The sequence below is a fragment of the Gekko japonicus genome, unplaced genomic scaffold, assembly GCF_001447785.1.
Source record: "Gekko japonicus isolate JY-2015 unplaced genomic scaffold, Gekko_japonicus_V1.1 scaffold593, whole genome shotgun sequence".
Taxonomy (NCBI): Eukaryota; Metazoa; Chordata; class Lepidosauria; order Squamata; family Gekkonidae; genus Gekko; species Gekko japonicus.
The window spans coordinates 90,399-106,917 of NW_015169191.1; the positions used below are offsets into that span (position 1 = coordinate 90,399).

The 16,519-nt window shown below is 44.5% G+C and overlaps 1 protein-coding gene across 5 annotated transcripts in view; it reads right to left on the reverse strand.

Moving 5' to 3' along the window:
* CLCN3 (chloride channel, voltage-sensitive 3) overlaps positions 1–16,519 on the reverse strand; it is an 82,275-nt gene that overhangs the window by 49,639 nt on the left and 16,117 nt on the right. For 2 of the 5 annotated variants that reach the window (XM_015416240.1, XM_015416243.1), the window contains exon 1: positions 9,636–9,812. The exons of 2 other annotated variants lie outside the window; for them this stretch is intronic. In XM_015416240.1, the coding sequence (XP_015271726.1) occupies positions 9,636–9,714 (79 nt within the window). In that variant the 5' untranslated portion in view covers positions 9,715–9,812. Of the gene's footprint in view, positions 1–8,250; positions 8,286–9,635; positions 9,813–16,519 lie in introns of those variants that run through there. One more of the 5 variants, XM_015416242.1, reaches the window with a different exon arrangement.

Genomic DNA, 16,519 nt, shown 5'->3' on the forward strand with positions numbered 1-16,519 from the left:
TTAAAAGGTTCTCCCCCCCCGCCCCCCGGGCAGAGAGCAGGCAGGAAGTGGGGAAGTCAGCAATTGCTTTCCAGACGTACCTCAGCCCACTTCCATACAAATGCTAATAGATCTAGCAAGAGAAATAATGAATAGGTCAAGCTCTCCCCCTTCCCTAAACAGGGAACAGAGATTTGGAAGAATTAAATGCTAGAGAGACTTCAGGAAGGAAATTTCTGGAAACTTCAGGAAAAACTTCTCTAGCCTGGCCGGATCTGGTCAGTGGATGGGAAAAGAGAGGTGATAAACTCAGGGGAGCTAGGAGGAAGCTCTCTTTTGTGCTGAGTCCATCAGAGCAGACAGAACTCTTAACTGAGGTCTGGAGGCAGACATTTAACCATGTGCTGTCCTAGAGAACTGGAGGAAGCTTCAAGGTACTGGATACTCTGTAGAGATCTGTAATGTCCTAAGCTAAGGAGCTTGTCCCATATTTTTAACATATGATAGGGCATGTACAGAGAAAGGAGGAGAAAACACAGTGAATGGAAGAGTCCACAGGGACCTTATTTATTTATTTATTATATTTATATCCCGCCCATCCCGCGAACGGGCTCAGGGCGGGATATAAATGCCCAAAGATCCTTCTGACCAAACCTCCGGTTCCCAGAGTGGTCATCACAACAAGAGTATGAACGCAATAAGCATTCCCAGGGCTATTTTTGGGCAGGAACGCGCAGGAACCGCGTTCCGGCTGGCTCCCAAGTTGGCCACACCCAGCAGGAACTCATTAGCATAATAAGCCACACCCAACAGCAGAAACTCATTAAGACTGGCTACATTAGGGGTGTGTGGCCTAACATGCAAAGGAGTTCCTGTTACAAAAAAAGCCCTGGGTTTTGACAACAAACAAGGTAAACAGAATAACAAGCAAAAGGTGGGTGTGGATGGATGACCACACTTCTGGTAACATGGGGGTGCGGCCTAATATGCTAATGAGTTTCTGCTGTTGGGTGTGGCCTATTATCCTAATGAGTTCCTGCTGGGCTTTTTCTACAAAAAGAGCCCTGACTGCATTCCCCTCTCTATGCTGGCATTCAGGGGTATACTGCCTCTGGAGATGGAGGCCCCATTTAGCCGCCAAGGCTAAAATCCACCTTTTTAAAGGCATCTGTAAGAAAGAGAGCGTCTCTTCCCCAGTGTGGAAATGCATTACAAACTCCATGTTGTTATGACTACCAAGAAGCCAGCGATAAATGAGAAAATATTTTGGCTCGCCTCAGCTACGGATTTATGGCCTAGCTTAGGGTCAGCTAGTCTCTCAGAGCTCTGAATATATAAATGGAGATGGTGGCAGCTTAAATCGTAAGGTTTGTTTTTAAGGGCAAAAGAGGACTGTAAGCCACTAGATAAATTTGCTAGGAAAGGGCTAGATTTTACAAAGATCAATAGCAGGTACTGGGAAAACAGTGTGGTATAGTGGTTAGAGTGCCAGACTAGGAGATAGGAGACCCAGGTTCAAATCCCCAATTCTGCCATCGAAGTTTGGTGGGTGACCATAGGCCAATCACGTGCTCTCAGCCTAACCTCCCACACAGGTTTGTTGTGAGGATAAAAACAGAGGCACGGAGAAGGATGTAAGCCGCTTTGGGTCCCCATTGTGGGGAAAGGTGGGGTATAGGTGAAGTAAACAAACAAATAAATAAAACACTCACTATAAGGGAAGAAACGGACCCTCATGACGATCTCCCGGGCAGTTTTCAAGATCTCCACAGCCTGGGGGGTGGGAGGAAGGAAAAAAAACAAGGGAATTTAGACGTTCCAAACAGACTCTCAATGGGCCCAACTGTTTCCTCCTCGGAACTCAAGGTAGCGTAAATTGGGGTCCCTCCCCCAGGCATCCTCAGGCACTGACCACAGCCTGGTTTGGTCAGCAAGGGTGCTGTACTGTTTGCCTTTAAGACCATTTCCTGGCGTATCGGTTAGAAAAATGCTTTGGGATTTTGGCAGTGGGGAGCAGGAAAAGCAGGGTTTTTTAAAAAATAAATTCTCCCCCCCTGCAACGGACAAGCCTTCCAGTAGTGGGGAAGACCCTCACCTTACTATGTTCAATATCCTGGAAGTCCACATCATTCACGGCCAGGACCTGGTCTCCCTCCTGCAGTCCAGCTCGATGGGCATCAGAATCTGGGATCACCTGGAAACAGGAGAGGCACTGAGAGCAGTCAGAGCAGGGCCAGCCTCGCAAATGGCAGGGGTGGCCGCCAGTTCTCCTGGGCACGAATGCGCATGAATCTGCTTTACACTGAAACAGGCCACTGGTCCATCAAGATCAATACTGCTACAGGAGCCTGTCCTATTTTAACATCTGATAGGGCACGTATCGAGGAATAGAGCTTTTGCTTTTTACCTCTTTCTTTTGTATCCCTTGCTCAGTCTGGTGCTGTGCTAAAAAGTAGGCTTGTAAACATTTTCTTTTAAAAAATACTTTATAATTTTTTGGGGGTGGGGTGGGGAGAAAGATCAGTATTGCCTACTCAAACTGGCAGCAGCTCTCCAGGGTCTCACTTAAGAGGCCTTTCATATCACCTTCTGCCAGTTCTCTTCTTAACTGGAGATGCCGGGGATTGAACCTGGGACCTTCTGGCACTAAGTGTTTTTAGAAAGTGTGTGAGGTAGGGCTTTTGCCCACCAGGGCTTCTAACTGGCTGCACAATTTTTTTAAAAGTTGCTTCAGCAGCAGCTACCACCACAGCACGAGGATCTTCACCGCATGACTGACTGTAAATCTGTGTGTATGCAAAACAATATTTTAAAACCATATGCTCATTTAAAAAAGCATCCTGTGAAACACAGCTTCTGCATGAAATGCTGAATAGTAGAGTTATACATGACCTCACTCCCTGTCATTTTGTAGTTGGCTCTGCTTTTTATGACAGGCATTTTGTGGTCGGCTCCATCTACACCAGCAACCATTTTCTGGTTGCGTCCAGTACAAAGATGCCCACAGGCTGAAAAATGTACGGGACCCCTGCCTTAGGCGGTTTCCACATGTATCTAACTGCACTCATTCCAGGTTTTCCCATATGCCCTTCCCCAAATCTGTTTTACTCCAATCTTTTTGAAAAGAAAGTAGTCCAAGTGCATTAACACATCCTAAAGAAGGAATGGTGTACAATTTCCTGCTTATAAAGATCCTGCCCATATTCTTTCGGGAAGTTTTTTCTGATGTGCCACCAGAACTTTTTATGTTAAAAAAAAATTAAGAACTATTGTGTTATAAACATCTATCACCACTTACCTATTTCTATTTCAGATTTTAGTTCCTCTGAATGCCCAGTTTTCATTTTTTAAAAAATGAAGCCTACAGCACTTCTTGTCATGGACACTTACGAAGAAAGGTGCAGGCACTGTTTATCCCAATTGCCTGGAAAGAAAGAGGATAGCTGCAAGACAGCTAGAGGAATACTATCTGTACATCCGAATTGCACTTACAGTGTTGAACTCTTCTATAGTTTATCATTATCTACATTACAAAATATTAATTATGGACAAAGTTAATTACATTTAAACAACTATTATATTCTTGAAAATTGGTATGCTTACAGTATATATAGGAATCACCATCTAATGCTACAGATTGTCTTGCATAACAGTCTTCACACTACACAATTCTGAGTGAGAAAGAAAAACTTTGTCTTAGAAAGTTTTTCATGGGACATTATTTTCAGATTTCTGATTTTTCTATCAGAAATATTGAAAAAATCCTCAGAAGGAAAAAAATGCCCCTGGGCCATCATGCATCTAGTCATAACTATATTTGCAGCACATTTTCCAGGAATGTGCCATAAGGCTACTCATCTGTGTTACAACAAACATGCTCAACTATCCCTCTGGTTTGGCTCCATATGCCACAACCAAAACAAAGAGTGTTTTCATAGCACATTGCAGACAAATTTATTATTGCATAAACTTTTGTAAGCTATGGCCTACTTCATCAGGTAGCAAAAGGACATGTATATAACAAAGCTACAAGCAGAAGGTGGATATTACAAAGAAATGCCAGAATTCTAGGACACTGGAGTGCTACATTAAGTTGCAGGGCACAGACGGAAACAAGATCTAGTCAAGAGTAAACAAGTCACAGAAGATGTGAACCACTACTAATGCATTAGCAAAGTGAAATTAATCTGAAAAGCAGACATAAACCTGTAATGAGTAGCAATCATGTTCTGTAGTAAGAACTACATCTTGGCACACACCTTCATGTGGTGAGATTGTCTGTGTGTTAACAATGAGGAAACTGAAATTGCTAAAGATTTTCTATTCCTTGGATGAATCATCAACCAAAAGAGAGACTGCAACCAAGAAATCAGAGGGAGATTGAGAAGGGCAGCCATGAGGGAGCTAGAAAAGATCCACAAGTATATGGAAGTATCTCAACCAAGATCAAGACAATTCATACTTTTTTCTGTTTGCTGTTTAAATTGCAACCGATTATGGTGACCCCACAAGGCATGAGATATTCAGAGGTGATTTGCTGTTGGCTTCCTCTGTGTAACAACCCTAACACTCCTTGTTGGTATCCAAATACTAACCAGGACCCACCCTGTTTTAGCTTCCACAGTCAGGCTAGACTGGGCTATCCAGGTCAGGCCAATTCATACTATAGTATTCCCCATTACTATGTATGGATGTGAAAGTTGGACAATGAAGAAAACTGACAGGAAGACAGCTGATTCATTTGAAATGTGGTGTTGGAGGTGAATCTACAGATACCCTGGACTGCCAAAAAGACAAGTGGGTTCTAGATGAAAAAAAGCCTGAACATTCCCTAGAAGCAAAAACATATTATTGTTTTTTCCAGTTAATCTTATCTTCTCATAATATCACCAAAGTACAATAGCATCAGTTGGGTCAATAATGCTCGGAAAAGTTGAAGGCAGCAGGAAAAGAGGAAGACCCAATATGAGATGTTTTGAGTCAATCAAGGAAGTCTTGATCCTCAGTCTGGAAGACCTGAGCAAGGTTGCTAACGATAGGATAGGATATTTTGGAGGTCATTAATTGATAGGGTTGCTGAAAGTTAGAAGTGACTTGATGGCACTTAACACACACGCAGTGAGCTAACTATTCCCGCCCTAATGAAACCACATATAAAAATGTAAAGTCTGCATTTGAATTCTAACTCAGCAGCTTCATACTAGAGTTTCTTTGGCTGTAGTTCTGTGAATGCTGAGGCAGTCATAATGACAGTGAAGTGTCCACATAGCAGATTTCCAGAAACTTCCCTTGCCCAAATTCCCATGACTGCCATTCCACTGTGCTATGCCACTGAAGAGCTTTTTCAAGCTTTTTAAAAACAATAATTGATATAGTGCTGTAGTATTGTAATGCGGTGTGTGTGTGTGTGTGTGCAGATGCAGCACACACACAGGAGCAGGTGTGTGTAGATGGCCATTCCTGGCTCTTTCTTCTCTGATTAGCACTACTGCTAAGGAAAGGGTGCATTTTCATGCCATTGTTTGGATGCAGACAAAAACAGGTTTTGGAAAGATCAGAACAAAACAAGAAAAATCCTGAAAAGTGGATGATTAGAAGATGCTGTCATATGGGTGCTCCCCCCAAAAAAACACAAGTTGTAGTTTGTGAACACCAAACTAGAGCAAAACATCCATGTGGGAGCAACCTTTGATCCAAACCAGCACATGGTCTTAACTTTGGAAGTCAACGGCTACACTACACAACCGAAGCATTTCCCCATCCAGATGATTCTAGAAATAAGGGATATATACAGAGGATTGATTGGACTAATATCTATATAACCTCATGTTTCATTTTGCCTTTTTTGAGCATGCATCCAAGCTGCAGATGTCACTCCTAGGCATAATTCTACCTATAGTTCTTAAACTACTTCAAGAAGGGTATATAGTTGCATTTTAAATAAACTGGAAAACCTCAGTAGGACAAGACAGAATGGACTCTGGACAAGAACAACAAAACAAAACTAAGCTAGAGGAACCTGAGATCAGGTACTCAATACAATATTTATGCTTAATAATTGAAGAAAAGGTATGGATGACAATCTATTGTTAAAAGGCACATTTGTTCTAGACACGCTTAGTTATCAGTTCTAAACCTTGTTACGTACTTGCATGACAGCTACTAAGCCTAAATGTTCCTTATTGTAGTATTGTCACAAGATCTAAGTGACGCAACAGTATTAGCTTTAATAATCATAATTTACTCCACACTAAAAGGAGCACAAGAAAAAAATCAGGCACAGAACAAAGTAATTACAGCAATCAGAAACAGCATCAGCCAAATTATGTAAAGCAGGAAAACCTTCCTCAGTATTCTGTGGAAGCCAGATACCATACGGCAGTGTTACTATCTGTTAAGTGGGTCCAACCTCACTACCTTACCCAACTGCATAAGAGTACAGCAGCTATTTGGAAGAGCAAGATGTGGGGCCAAAGCAATAAGTAGTATAGAAGAAGAGGCAGAGGTTCCACAGGTGAGACAAAAAGGCTTTTGACAGGCTCAACGTAGCCAGTGTTGGAAGAATATAATCTTATAAGACGATGGCCATGTTCAGATGGAGTCATGAGAGGTGCAGAAGTTGAAAGCTGGGGAAAGGTTTTCCTATGCCTGTGCATGTTAATGCCAGACAAAAGATAGAACTAGAAGGGTACACAACTAGCTAAAACACAGTTTTATTGTTTGTTTGTTTTTGAGTTCCTATGGATGCTAGTACAGCATCCTGCAGAATCTGACTTTTAATTAGTTTTTAAGTCCATGACCCATTTAATTAGAGAAACGGTATCAACCATAGGCACTTTCAGATGAGAGGGCTGTATTATTGCCTGACTACTGAACATTACTTTTTGCTGCTCAGTATCTATGCACCAATAGCTCACGAGTGCCATATTTACAGTATACTGAAAATACATGACCATATCCAACAAGAACTTCTAGCTCCAGTGGGTTTCCACTTATTGTAGGAACTAAATAAAATCATGACTCCTAAAAGATACCAAAGAATAATCAAGTTACTTGCTCCTGTGTCTACTTACAAGAATCTTTAGGATTACTGAAGGCAGCTATAAACGAAACACAATACAAACGTTACATAATTTAGATGTTAATATTCAGCTATATGTACAGTAGCCATTATACAATGATCAACCCCATCTGCCTCAGACCTTCCTGTCCTTTGATTCACGAACTTGCTTTCTCCCCACCCATGAGCACTTCTTACTGGCATAAGGATTTCTGTTGTTGGTATAAAGTGCTTACCACTACCTGGAGAGCTGAAATTCAGTTGACTTCTGGATACTTTCCTAAAGGCAGATCTTTAATGGACAGCAATATTCTTTGGTTTAATGTGCACTGCAACTAATTTTATTCTTCATTTTGATACCAATGTGGCAAGCATACCAATGACTTTTCAGAAGTGGCTCCCTGCAAGTGTATTTTTGCCAAGTGCGTCAAGCTTAAATTTGATCCTTCACAGGAAAGATATTGTATTAACTGATTTTAGTCATCAATTAACTTGGGGAATAATGAGCTCTTCATATGATATTTAGTTCAAAACTTTGTTACTCAATGCATCATTTTAAAATTACTGTGGAAAAATCAGTAATATTTGTTAATTGCCATTTGATTATTTGAGTAACTTCTAAAGCTTTCTGAAATTATACCTTTCAGGGTTGGAATCAATGTCATTTTAACATTCTATCTAATCAGACATCCATTTCCTCAGAGGCTACATGAACTTTCATAACTGATATGTTAGCCAGGTCCTTCTAGGTAGTGCTGCACTGAACAGAACAACACAGCACCTCACAGAAGATGATTCACAGGGTGGAATTTCTGCCTTTCCATCCTACTTACTCAAACCAGATTATTTAATTCCTCAATGAGACAAAGAAGCTTTCTTCTATGTATGTTGGGTAGACTGAAACAGTACATTGCATCTACAAAACACACTGCCTGAAAGACCCATGGGTTAATGGATTAACGTCAGATGTATAGAACTGTACATGATTACTCATTATCTTTACGTGATTATACAGTCAAAAACAGGAAAATGTTCTAACCACCTGACAAATCACAAGCCTGACTGGTTTCTGAAAAGTAGCTTGCAAAACAGTTGATTTAACTTAAGAGTAACATAGCCAAGCAGTTACTGCACAAGAAGTCAGACATCTTAGCTTCAGTGAGAAAACCTAAGAAGGCTTGTACACAAAGTGGCAACCATGAAGTACTTACTAAAAACGCTGACGGGACAAACTGTTGGCCTAGTTACGTCCGAACTGCAATAAAATCTGTAACACAAAAATTAAGAACCTAGCTGTTCCAAATTTGTAAACGTGTTTGATGTAAAGTAACCTTACCTCAAGCTTGTCAACAAAAACAAACCTTCTGAAACAAGAACATACAGACCTAACATGCTATTTTTAGTTCAGTCAGCAGCTCAGAGAGGCTCAGATGGAAAACACCCCAATTACTGTATGAAATTACCATTTCAAGACAAAACAAACCCCTACACTCTTAAAACAATAAAAGACTCCTAGATCTAATTATATTTATTCAGTTCCTGATATTATTCACCTGGTCTCCAGAATCTCAGCTCAAAACCTCACAAATGCAAGCTGCCCCTAGACAGCAACTCTCTGTGCCCCCAAGGCAGACAGCTAAATTCACTGCTAAACCGGAAAGGGAAGAAGCAATGCCACTAAACAGAGATACAAGCTTATATATAATTTTGTTTAACAGTTCCATGTTAATATCCAAGAGAGAGTATGCCATTCATAGCCAACTGTATGAACAGCAGCTCTGCCCTTAATCGTTGCTGCATGGCTTGCAAATGTTTGGTGCACAGAATGAGCACAGCTGACACCCCCCACCCCCATTCTTTGCCTGAAACCTTCCATGATCTCACTGAACAGAAAAACACTGATTGACATAACAAACAGAGTTTAAATACCAGCACATATTATACTACGCATACAGATTACTGTATTAGCTGCAGCAGTCCTCCCTTACGGGGAAAAAAAGAAACCTAATTTCGTGTAAATTTAACTGCAGCCCCTGTACTTTAAAATGGCTGAATCCTGCAATAAATTCATAATGCACCATACATCCAGGATGTTATGAAGGAGTTAACTGCATAAGCACATACAGAAACTTCAAAGCCTAGTACAAGCAGCTTTCCCTGTAACTTCACTAAAGAGAAGAAACAGCTTCCTTGATAAATTCTTATCAGCCTAACTCTGGGCAGCCATTATGATTGAATAGTTTATTTCATAGCTTCCGTAAAAGAGACAGGTTAGGATTTGGCTTCTTTCAAGAGACTGTCACATACTGAAGATGGAGTCACTAGCTGATGTGATCTGAAGCAGAACTAATCTGCCAATTTAAAAAGAAAAGAAACAAAATGGGGGGAGGGGGGAGAGAGCACGATCAAGCCGTACTAGAGAGCCAGCAGAGCCCGGGTTTTTCCAGAATAAAATACATATGCAGGAGGAAGTCAGAGAAATGCTGCAGCATTTAAAAAGCAATTCAGAACTCCCCTCTGAAGCAGACGCAGCCCCCCCCCCACATACACATGCAGACATACACAAAAACTGAATCACAACATGCATTTGTTATACCTCTTTTATGCAACTCTCTCAGTGGAATGCTGTCTCCTCCCCCATCGTATGGTAAATAAGGATCGGATGATACTTCCATGAGCGAAAACAAATAAACAGTGGGTTTGTTAGATCAGAATGAATAACCGAGCCATTTCTTACAGAACAGCAGCAGGCTGGGAAGCTGCCATGTTTGATCAGGATTTGGACAGTGTGCTGGCTTCTTGCAGCAACTCTGTTCTCCCACAATCGATGATGTCATCAAAGGGAAATTATTGCAACCTGGTTGCTACTGGCTACAATCTAGGAGTGCTTAAAGGCGGAACAGCAGACTTAATCTACGAAGCCTGCTGTGCCTGAAGGTGACTAAACCTCAAGTAAAACAGAATAAACTGGTTTAGAGAACAAGTGCTACACAAGCTAAGCAAACTAATACTAATTTAAGATACCAGCAGAAAAAAGGCAGCCATGTTTGCCACTGAGCTTGTTTGTTTAATAATCAAAAAACTTAGATTTCCTTCTGCAAAAAGAAAACTGACAAATACGCTGTCTTACCTGATTCACATTGTCAAATTATAAATACACAAGGTCTACAAGTACAAACGAAAAGCAGTTGTAACAATTTCCCATATCACAATTGACTTAAAAACTGGGAACCTTTTTTCCACACAAAAAGACAGGAGAGAACAGTCTGTCAGTTGAGTTCATCAGGATAGATATTTAATTGTGCTAACTTAATGAGATTTAAATTGCAGTCAGTCGTAAACCTAGGCACACTTCCTAATCTTGGTGAATGCAGTGAGATTTGCTGGAGTTACTATGCATAGGATCAGGCTGCTCATTCACTTCCAATATACACAGGGTTGCCAGATCTGGGTTGAAAATACCTGGAGATTTTGGGGGTAGAGCCTGAGGAGGGTGGGGTTTGGGGAGGAACTTCTATGGGGTATAATGCCATAGAGTCTACCTTCCAAAGCAGTCATTTTCTCCAGGTAAACTGATCTCTTTTGCCTGAAAATCAGTTGTAATCCCAGGAGATATCCAGCCACTACTTGGAGGCTGGCAATGCCTTTCAACCCAGTGGCCATTCGGCTTGTGGATGGTCTGGTATACCACATCTGCATCAAAGCACTACAATCTCTCACAGAATGTTGAGGTGAAAACTGACCAGTAAGAGGAAGAGTAACTCTGAGGCACGGTTCAGACAAAATGGCAAACCTTGGTTTGTCAGTCTTAATGACACAGTGTGGGGATCCTCAGTCTCACACATGGCCATCTGATGCATACATATGCCTATGTTTTTCATCTAGAATCCTGGCTTGCAGTGAAAACACAACTTAGTTTGCACCCAAAGCAGAAATAACTCACTAGCTGGCTCAAGTAACAAAGAACAGAGCTTACAAGTCTGAAGATGCCCTGAGGTTTTTTTAGCATAGTAGCCATTACTTTTCAAACATGCCCAAGATAAGGCATCAGCTGCCCTGAGCCCGATTAAGCAGGGAGGGTGGGGTATAAATCAAATAATAAAATAAATATTAGACAGTAACAAGTGGGAGACCCACAAGGACTTGCAAGGGCATCTCACTTCCCCTCCCTGTTTCCGCTTTCCCTTCCCTGAAAGCGCCAAACACTCTCTCCTTTCTGTGCTTCCTTCTCTACTTTCCATCCACCAGCCAACCTCCCCCTCCCCCAGTCTTCAGCTTTCCCTGGCAACCTTTGCCTGGCAAAACTGTGGCCCAGTTGTACAGTTCTGGCTGCTAGGGCAGGTCCTGTTGAGGGGTGGAGAAACCACAAACACTTGCGGAAGACACATCATTTTCCCTGGTATCCCCTTCCACACAGTATTTCCCTCCTCCTGGCAACCCCCATACTCTCACCTTTCCCTGCTTCCTTCTCCTCCTTCATATCCACCAATCTTTTGTCTCTTCCCCATCTTCAGCTATATTATTTATTTATGTCATTATACCCCACCTTTCTCCTCAATGGGGACCCAAAGCAGCTTACATAATTAAATAAGAAGCAAAACCAAAACTCATGCATGTTCCCTGCGTGCAAGCGCTGCCTTTTGTACCGTCTGAATGGAAGCAGGGGCTGGAGGTAAGGCGAAGGTCAGGGAAGATAGCAGGCTTTTAGAAAAGCATATTGGGGTCCCTGCCACACGGGCAAAGTGCGGCTCTTGAAAGCCGCACCAAAATAGGCACGCGGCGGCGGGATCACACAGATCCCGTGAGTCGCCGCGCACTTGCTCCCTGGCACGATCAGATGCCGGGGAGACCGGGGAGAAAGCCACGACACAGAGAGGGAGGCTGCTGAACTGTGCATGTGTGAGCATGCGCAGTTCGGCCAGGAGCCTCGGATGCGCCGGCAGAAGGACGCGCCAGCGATCCCACGGCCGCACTTGCCGCGGCCTTTCTGGTAAGTCCACCTCCAGGGGTGGTTCTTTTTTGCAGTGGGTTTTCGGACTGAAGGGCCGGATCCGGGACGGGTGCGCGCCGGTTCCCAGATGTTGCGGTGAGATCGCGCCCGTTTGCTGCGCCCCCGATCCGTCCCTCTTCTGGCCCAAACCCTTACATGTGACCGGGGTCTGGGTTTGCATATGGCAGAGGATGGTGCTGCATGTGCGTCTGTGCACTTGCTCATAGGGAGTAACAAGGGGGGGACCTGCGATACTCGCGGGGGGACCTGCGATACTCGCGGGGGGACCTGCGATACTCGCGGGGGGACCTGCGATACTCGCGGGGGGACCTGCGATACTCGCGGGGGGACCTGCGATACTCGCGGGGGGACCTGCGATACTCGCGGGGGGACCTGCGATACTCGCGGGGGGACCTGCGATACTCGCGGGGGGACCTGCGATACTCGCGGGGGGACCTGCGATACTCGCGGGGGGACCTGCGATACTCGCGGGGGGACCTGCGATACTCGCGGGGGGACCTGCGATACTCGCGGGGGGACCTGCGATACTCGCGGGGGGACCTGCGATACTCGCGGGGGGACCTGCGATACTCGCGGGGGGACCTGCGATACTCGCGGGGGGACCTGCGATACTCGCGGGGGGACCTGCGATACTCGCGGGGGGACCTGCGATACTCGCGGGGGGACCTGCGATACTCGCGGGGGGACCTGCGATACTCGCGGGGGGACCTGCGATAAATATCCCCCCGATATTTTTTTTTAGTTTTTAGATTTTTGTGCACCCCTGGGGACTGCCCCAAGAGTGCACAAAACTCTCCCTGCCTCCCAGGTCGCCCCGGAGCGCGGATTTAGCGATCCGCACAGACGGGGCGACTTGGGTATTAGATATATAGATATTTTGGGTGGTTGGATAATACTGTAGAGCTGTCAGGAAATATAAGTCTGCAAAAGGCAATTAAAGTGGAGCTGGCATCCTTGGAGAGTGGTAGCACGTGAAGACTGCTTGTGTTGCTGGGGTGCATCGCAGTTACCCTTGTGGGTGAAGCTTGTTGCTGAATTTATGACTTTTGACAGAGGGAGGCGTAGGATTGTGTGGTTGCCTCACCCCCCTCTCCTCCCCAAAGCCTATTGATGTAGCAGTTTCTATAAGGCAGGGTTCACTGGATTCCCTGGTTGATGCCACCTGACCAACTGTCTTTGGCTTCCACACCTGCAGAAACGGAATACAGCACTTCATGCAGCAACTCACCAAAAGCTTCTGAAATGTGTTAGTCTTTAAGTCTCTGGTTGTTGCACCTTGATTTTCAGGCAATAGCTCTCTGTGCTATGCAAAACATCTTGTACATATTGAGCAAAGGGTGGTTAGGTGCTGAGGAGGGGTGTGAGTCATGGTCAGTGGTAAAATGTCTCCGGCACCTGGCATTACATTTTATGGCACTCATGGCCCAGCCCAACAAAAATGACATTTATGTCAGACCCAGGCCTTGAAACAAATGAGTTCAGCACTTCTATCTACCTGTTGTTGCCATGGAACTCTCTGCTAACCTCCTCTGCACTGTATTACTCACTTTTCCATCAACTGGCACTAAAAATTTGATCGATGGATTCTTTCATTTCGTAAGAGAGATGATAGACAATCATCTGTGAAGACAAGTGTTCTGCAATGCCTCCCTCTCTAGAGCTTCTCTTACACTGGTAGATTCACGTGCCAACTACATGCAGCCTAGCATGCCCTTCTTGCTTATTTATTGTCTTTACTGTTTTTACAACCGGAGTCATAAACAGCAAACCCGCATCCAACAATAAACCTCATTTCACAGGAAAACATGAAAGAATGTAAAGGTTGCTACAGGGTGCTACTGTAAAAGTTGTCATGTGATTTGACAACAGCTGCTAGAAATTTTGCCACACGCAGAATAGTTTGTTGTAGCACCCTCACTCTGCTTAAGCCTATTTCTATTGTTTCCATCATTTTGAGCTTCCAAAACATGTTGTCATTTAGCTTTCCAAATATATTTTTTAATTTATCTATTTAATGGGGGGTGGGTCCTTTGGGAACAAAATTACCTGAAGCATACACAGGCATGTACAAAGCTTCACTGCAAAACATCAACAAATAACCATCTAAAAAACCCACAAGCCTGTTTTTAATTTCCAAATGTTATCTTAACAGGTGATAGAAAGAAGGAGGTGTTTTGCTTTCTTCAAGTGACAGAAGCTCAGTTCTGACACATCAAATCTTGGCTTGTGGCAATGATATCTTAGCAATTAAAATATGGTCTGAAATTCCAATATGCACAGGTAAAACCAAGGTTGAGCTGCTTTCATTTCTGATCCTGTCAGCATTCAGTTTCTTGAGAATCAAAGTGAACTTGTCCCAGCAACACTACAGTTAAGACTAAAGCAAATATGGTGTGTTTCAAGCCCAATCTCACTGGAACACCCCAACCCACTGTGGACTCAATGGGCATTTCTTCCTTCTTCCCTTCAGTTCCTTATAAACTGAAGCCCAAATAGGGTTTACACAATCCAAATAGGGCAGAGATGTCGAACTCATTTGTTACGAGGGCAGGATCTGACATAAATATCACTTTGTTAGGCCGTGCCATGTGTGCCATAAAATGTAACATGAGATACTGGAGATATCTCTCCTATATTATAATCCTGTTTTGGGGTGGCAAGATTCCATGCTCTCCCTCAGCCATTGGCCCGTCAGCTGCCACTCAAGAGTACTCGCGTGCCATTGGCCAGGTGTTGGGTCTGCTCCTCTTCCCTACCCACTCCCCCTTCAGCCACTGTGCCCTGTCAGAATTACTGGCAAATGGCTTTATCTCTTGACGAAGACACTTCTCCTGCTTGCCTCCCATGGGGGACTAACTGTTCCCTCAGTGGCTGTTGGTAGGTGTAATGAAATGGCATTTACCTGGGTGTGTAAGATGGAGGCTGTCTGTAGTTGGTGTTTAAAATGGTTCCCCATAAGGGTAAGTAACGGAGTGAGTTCTCATCTCTAGTTCCAGCTCCTGCCAACCTAGCAGTTCGAAAGCAAAAAATTGCAAGTAGATAAATAGGTACCACTTCGGTGGGAAGGTAACAGCGTTCCGTGCGCCTTGGTGTTTAGTCATGCCGGCCACATGACCACGGAAATGTCTTCGGACAGTGCTGGCTCTTCGGCTTTGAAACGGAGATGAGCACCGCAACCCTAGAGTCGGATTCGACTGGCTTTCTGAAGAGGTAACTCTAACCGGGTTGATTGGGACTTCCTCATTTGTCTGCCTACATTTCCTAGAAGCACTAGGGGAAAAGGGTGGGAAAATATGGACACGCCCCATGGGTGGAGCCAGGCGGATAAAGGCTTTGGCCCCTGAGGAGAGTCTTTAGTCTTCAACCTGTGTACTCAGCTTGGACGGCAGCTTCAAGGGAGCGTACAGGTGGGGGCTCCTGTTGCCTCAAACTCCAGGGCATCCATGCCACTATAAACCGTGGTGGACAGCCAGGAGGGCAACAGTACCAGTGACCAGTCTGGTGAAGGGCTGGTGGTTTCTCCACAACAGGAGGAGGGAAGCAAAACCCACCCTGAGGCCCATAACCTCTAGAGATAGTGAGGGTGTGTAGGGGACAGAGGAATGGTATTTTAAATAGTATTTATTTTCTGCCCAGGTTGTGTTAATGTGCTCTTGTTTATTTTCTGCGCTTAACTTGTACACAGTTAAAATAAACCTTGAGTTAAATAAAACCTGGTGTGCCTTGACCACTTAGTCCTCCCCGCTCAGCACATTACCAGAGGCAAAAGGAGGCTAGGGAATGCAAATGGGCCCAAATGGGGTTGCCAACTCTCCAGGGGGCACCCAAAGATTGTGGTACCAACTTCCCAAGGTGGGGGAAATCAGCCAAAGGGGTCTCACTGTCCCTCTAGGAAGGCGGTGTCAATTCAGTGAGTGGTGGCAGCGTGTAACGAAGGGAAATAGCCCCACCAGGCAGGGTGGGAAGGCCAAAATGGGCTTGTGAGCCACAGAATGGCTGCTCAGTCTCCCAGGGCTGAGGGCGGGTCCCCGTTTCGCCACAGTAGGTGTCACGAAATGGCAGTTACCTGTGTTTGTAAGATGGCTGTGGTTCTTTGTTTAAAATGTTCCCCCATAAGGTTTAATTGAGCTGTAGTTCCAGAGAGGGGCCTGCAGGAGTATCACTCACTGGGTTGAACGGGGCTTCCTCATCTGCTGGCCTACAGTTCCCAGCTGCCCCAAGGCCAAAAAGCATGGGAAAACAGGGACTGTCCCAAGGCAGTCTTCACCACTCCACAGTCGGCTGGACTGGGGAATGAATGGAAGTTTCCCTGCTCTCTTAGGCAAGAGGGAGAGACTGAAGTACAGGTGAGCCCACAACCTAGGGCTGCCAGGTCTGGTTTGGAAAATACCTGGAGACTTTGGGGGTGAAGCTAGGAGACAGTGGGGTTTGAGGAGGAAAGAGGCCTCAGCATGGTACAATGCCATAGA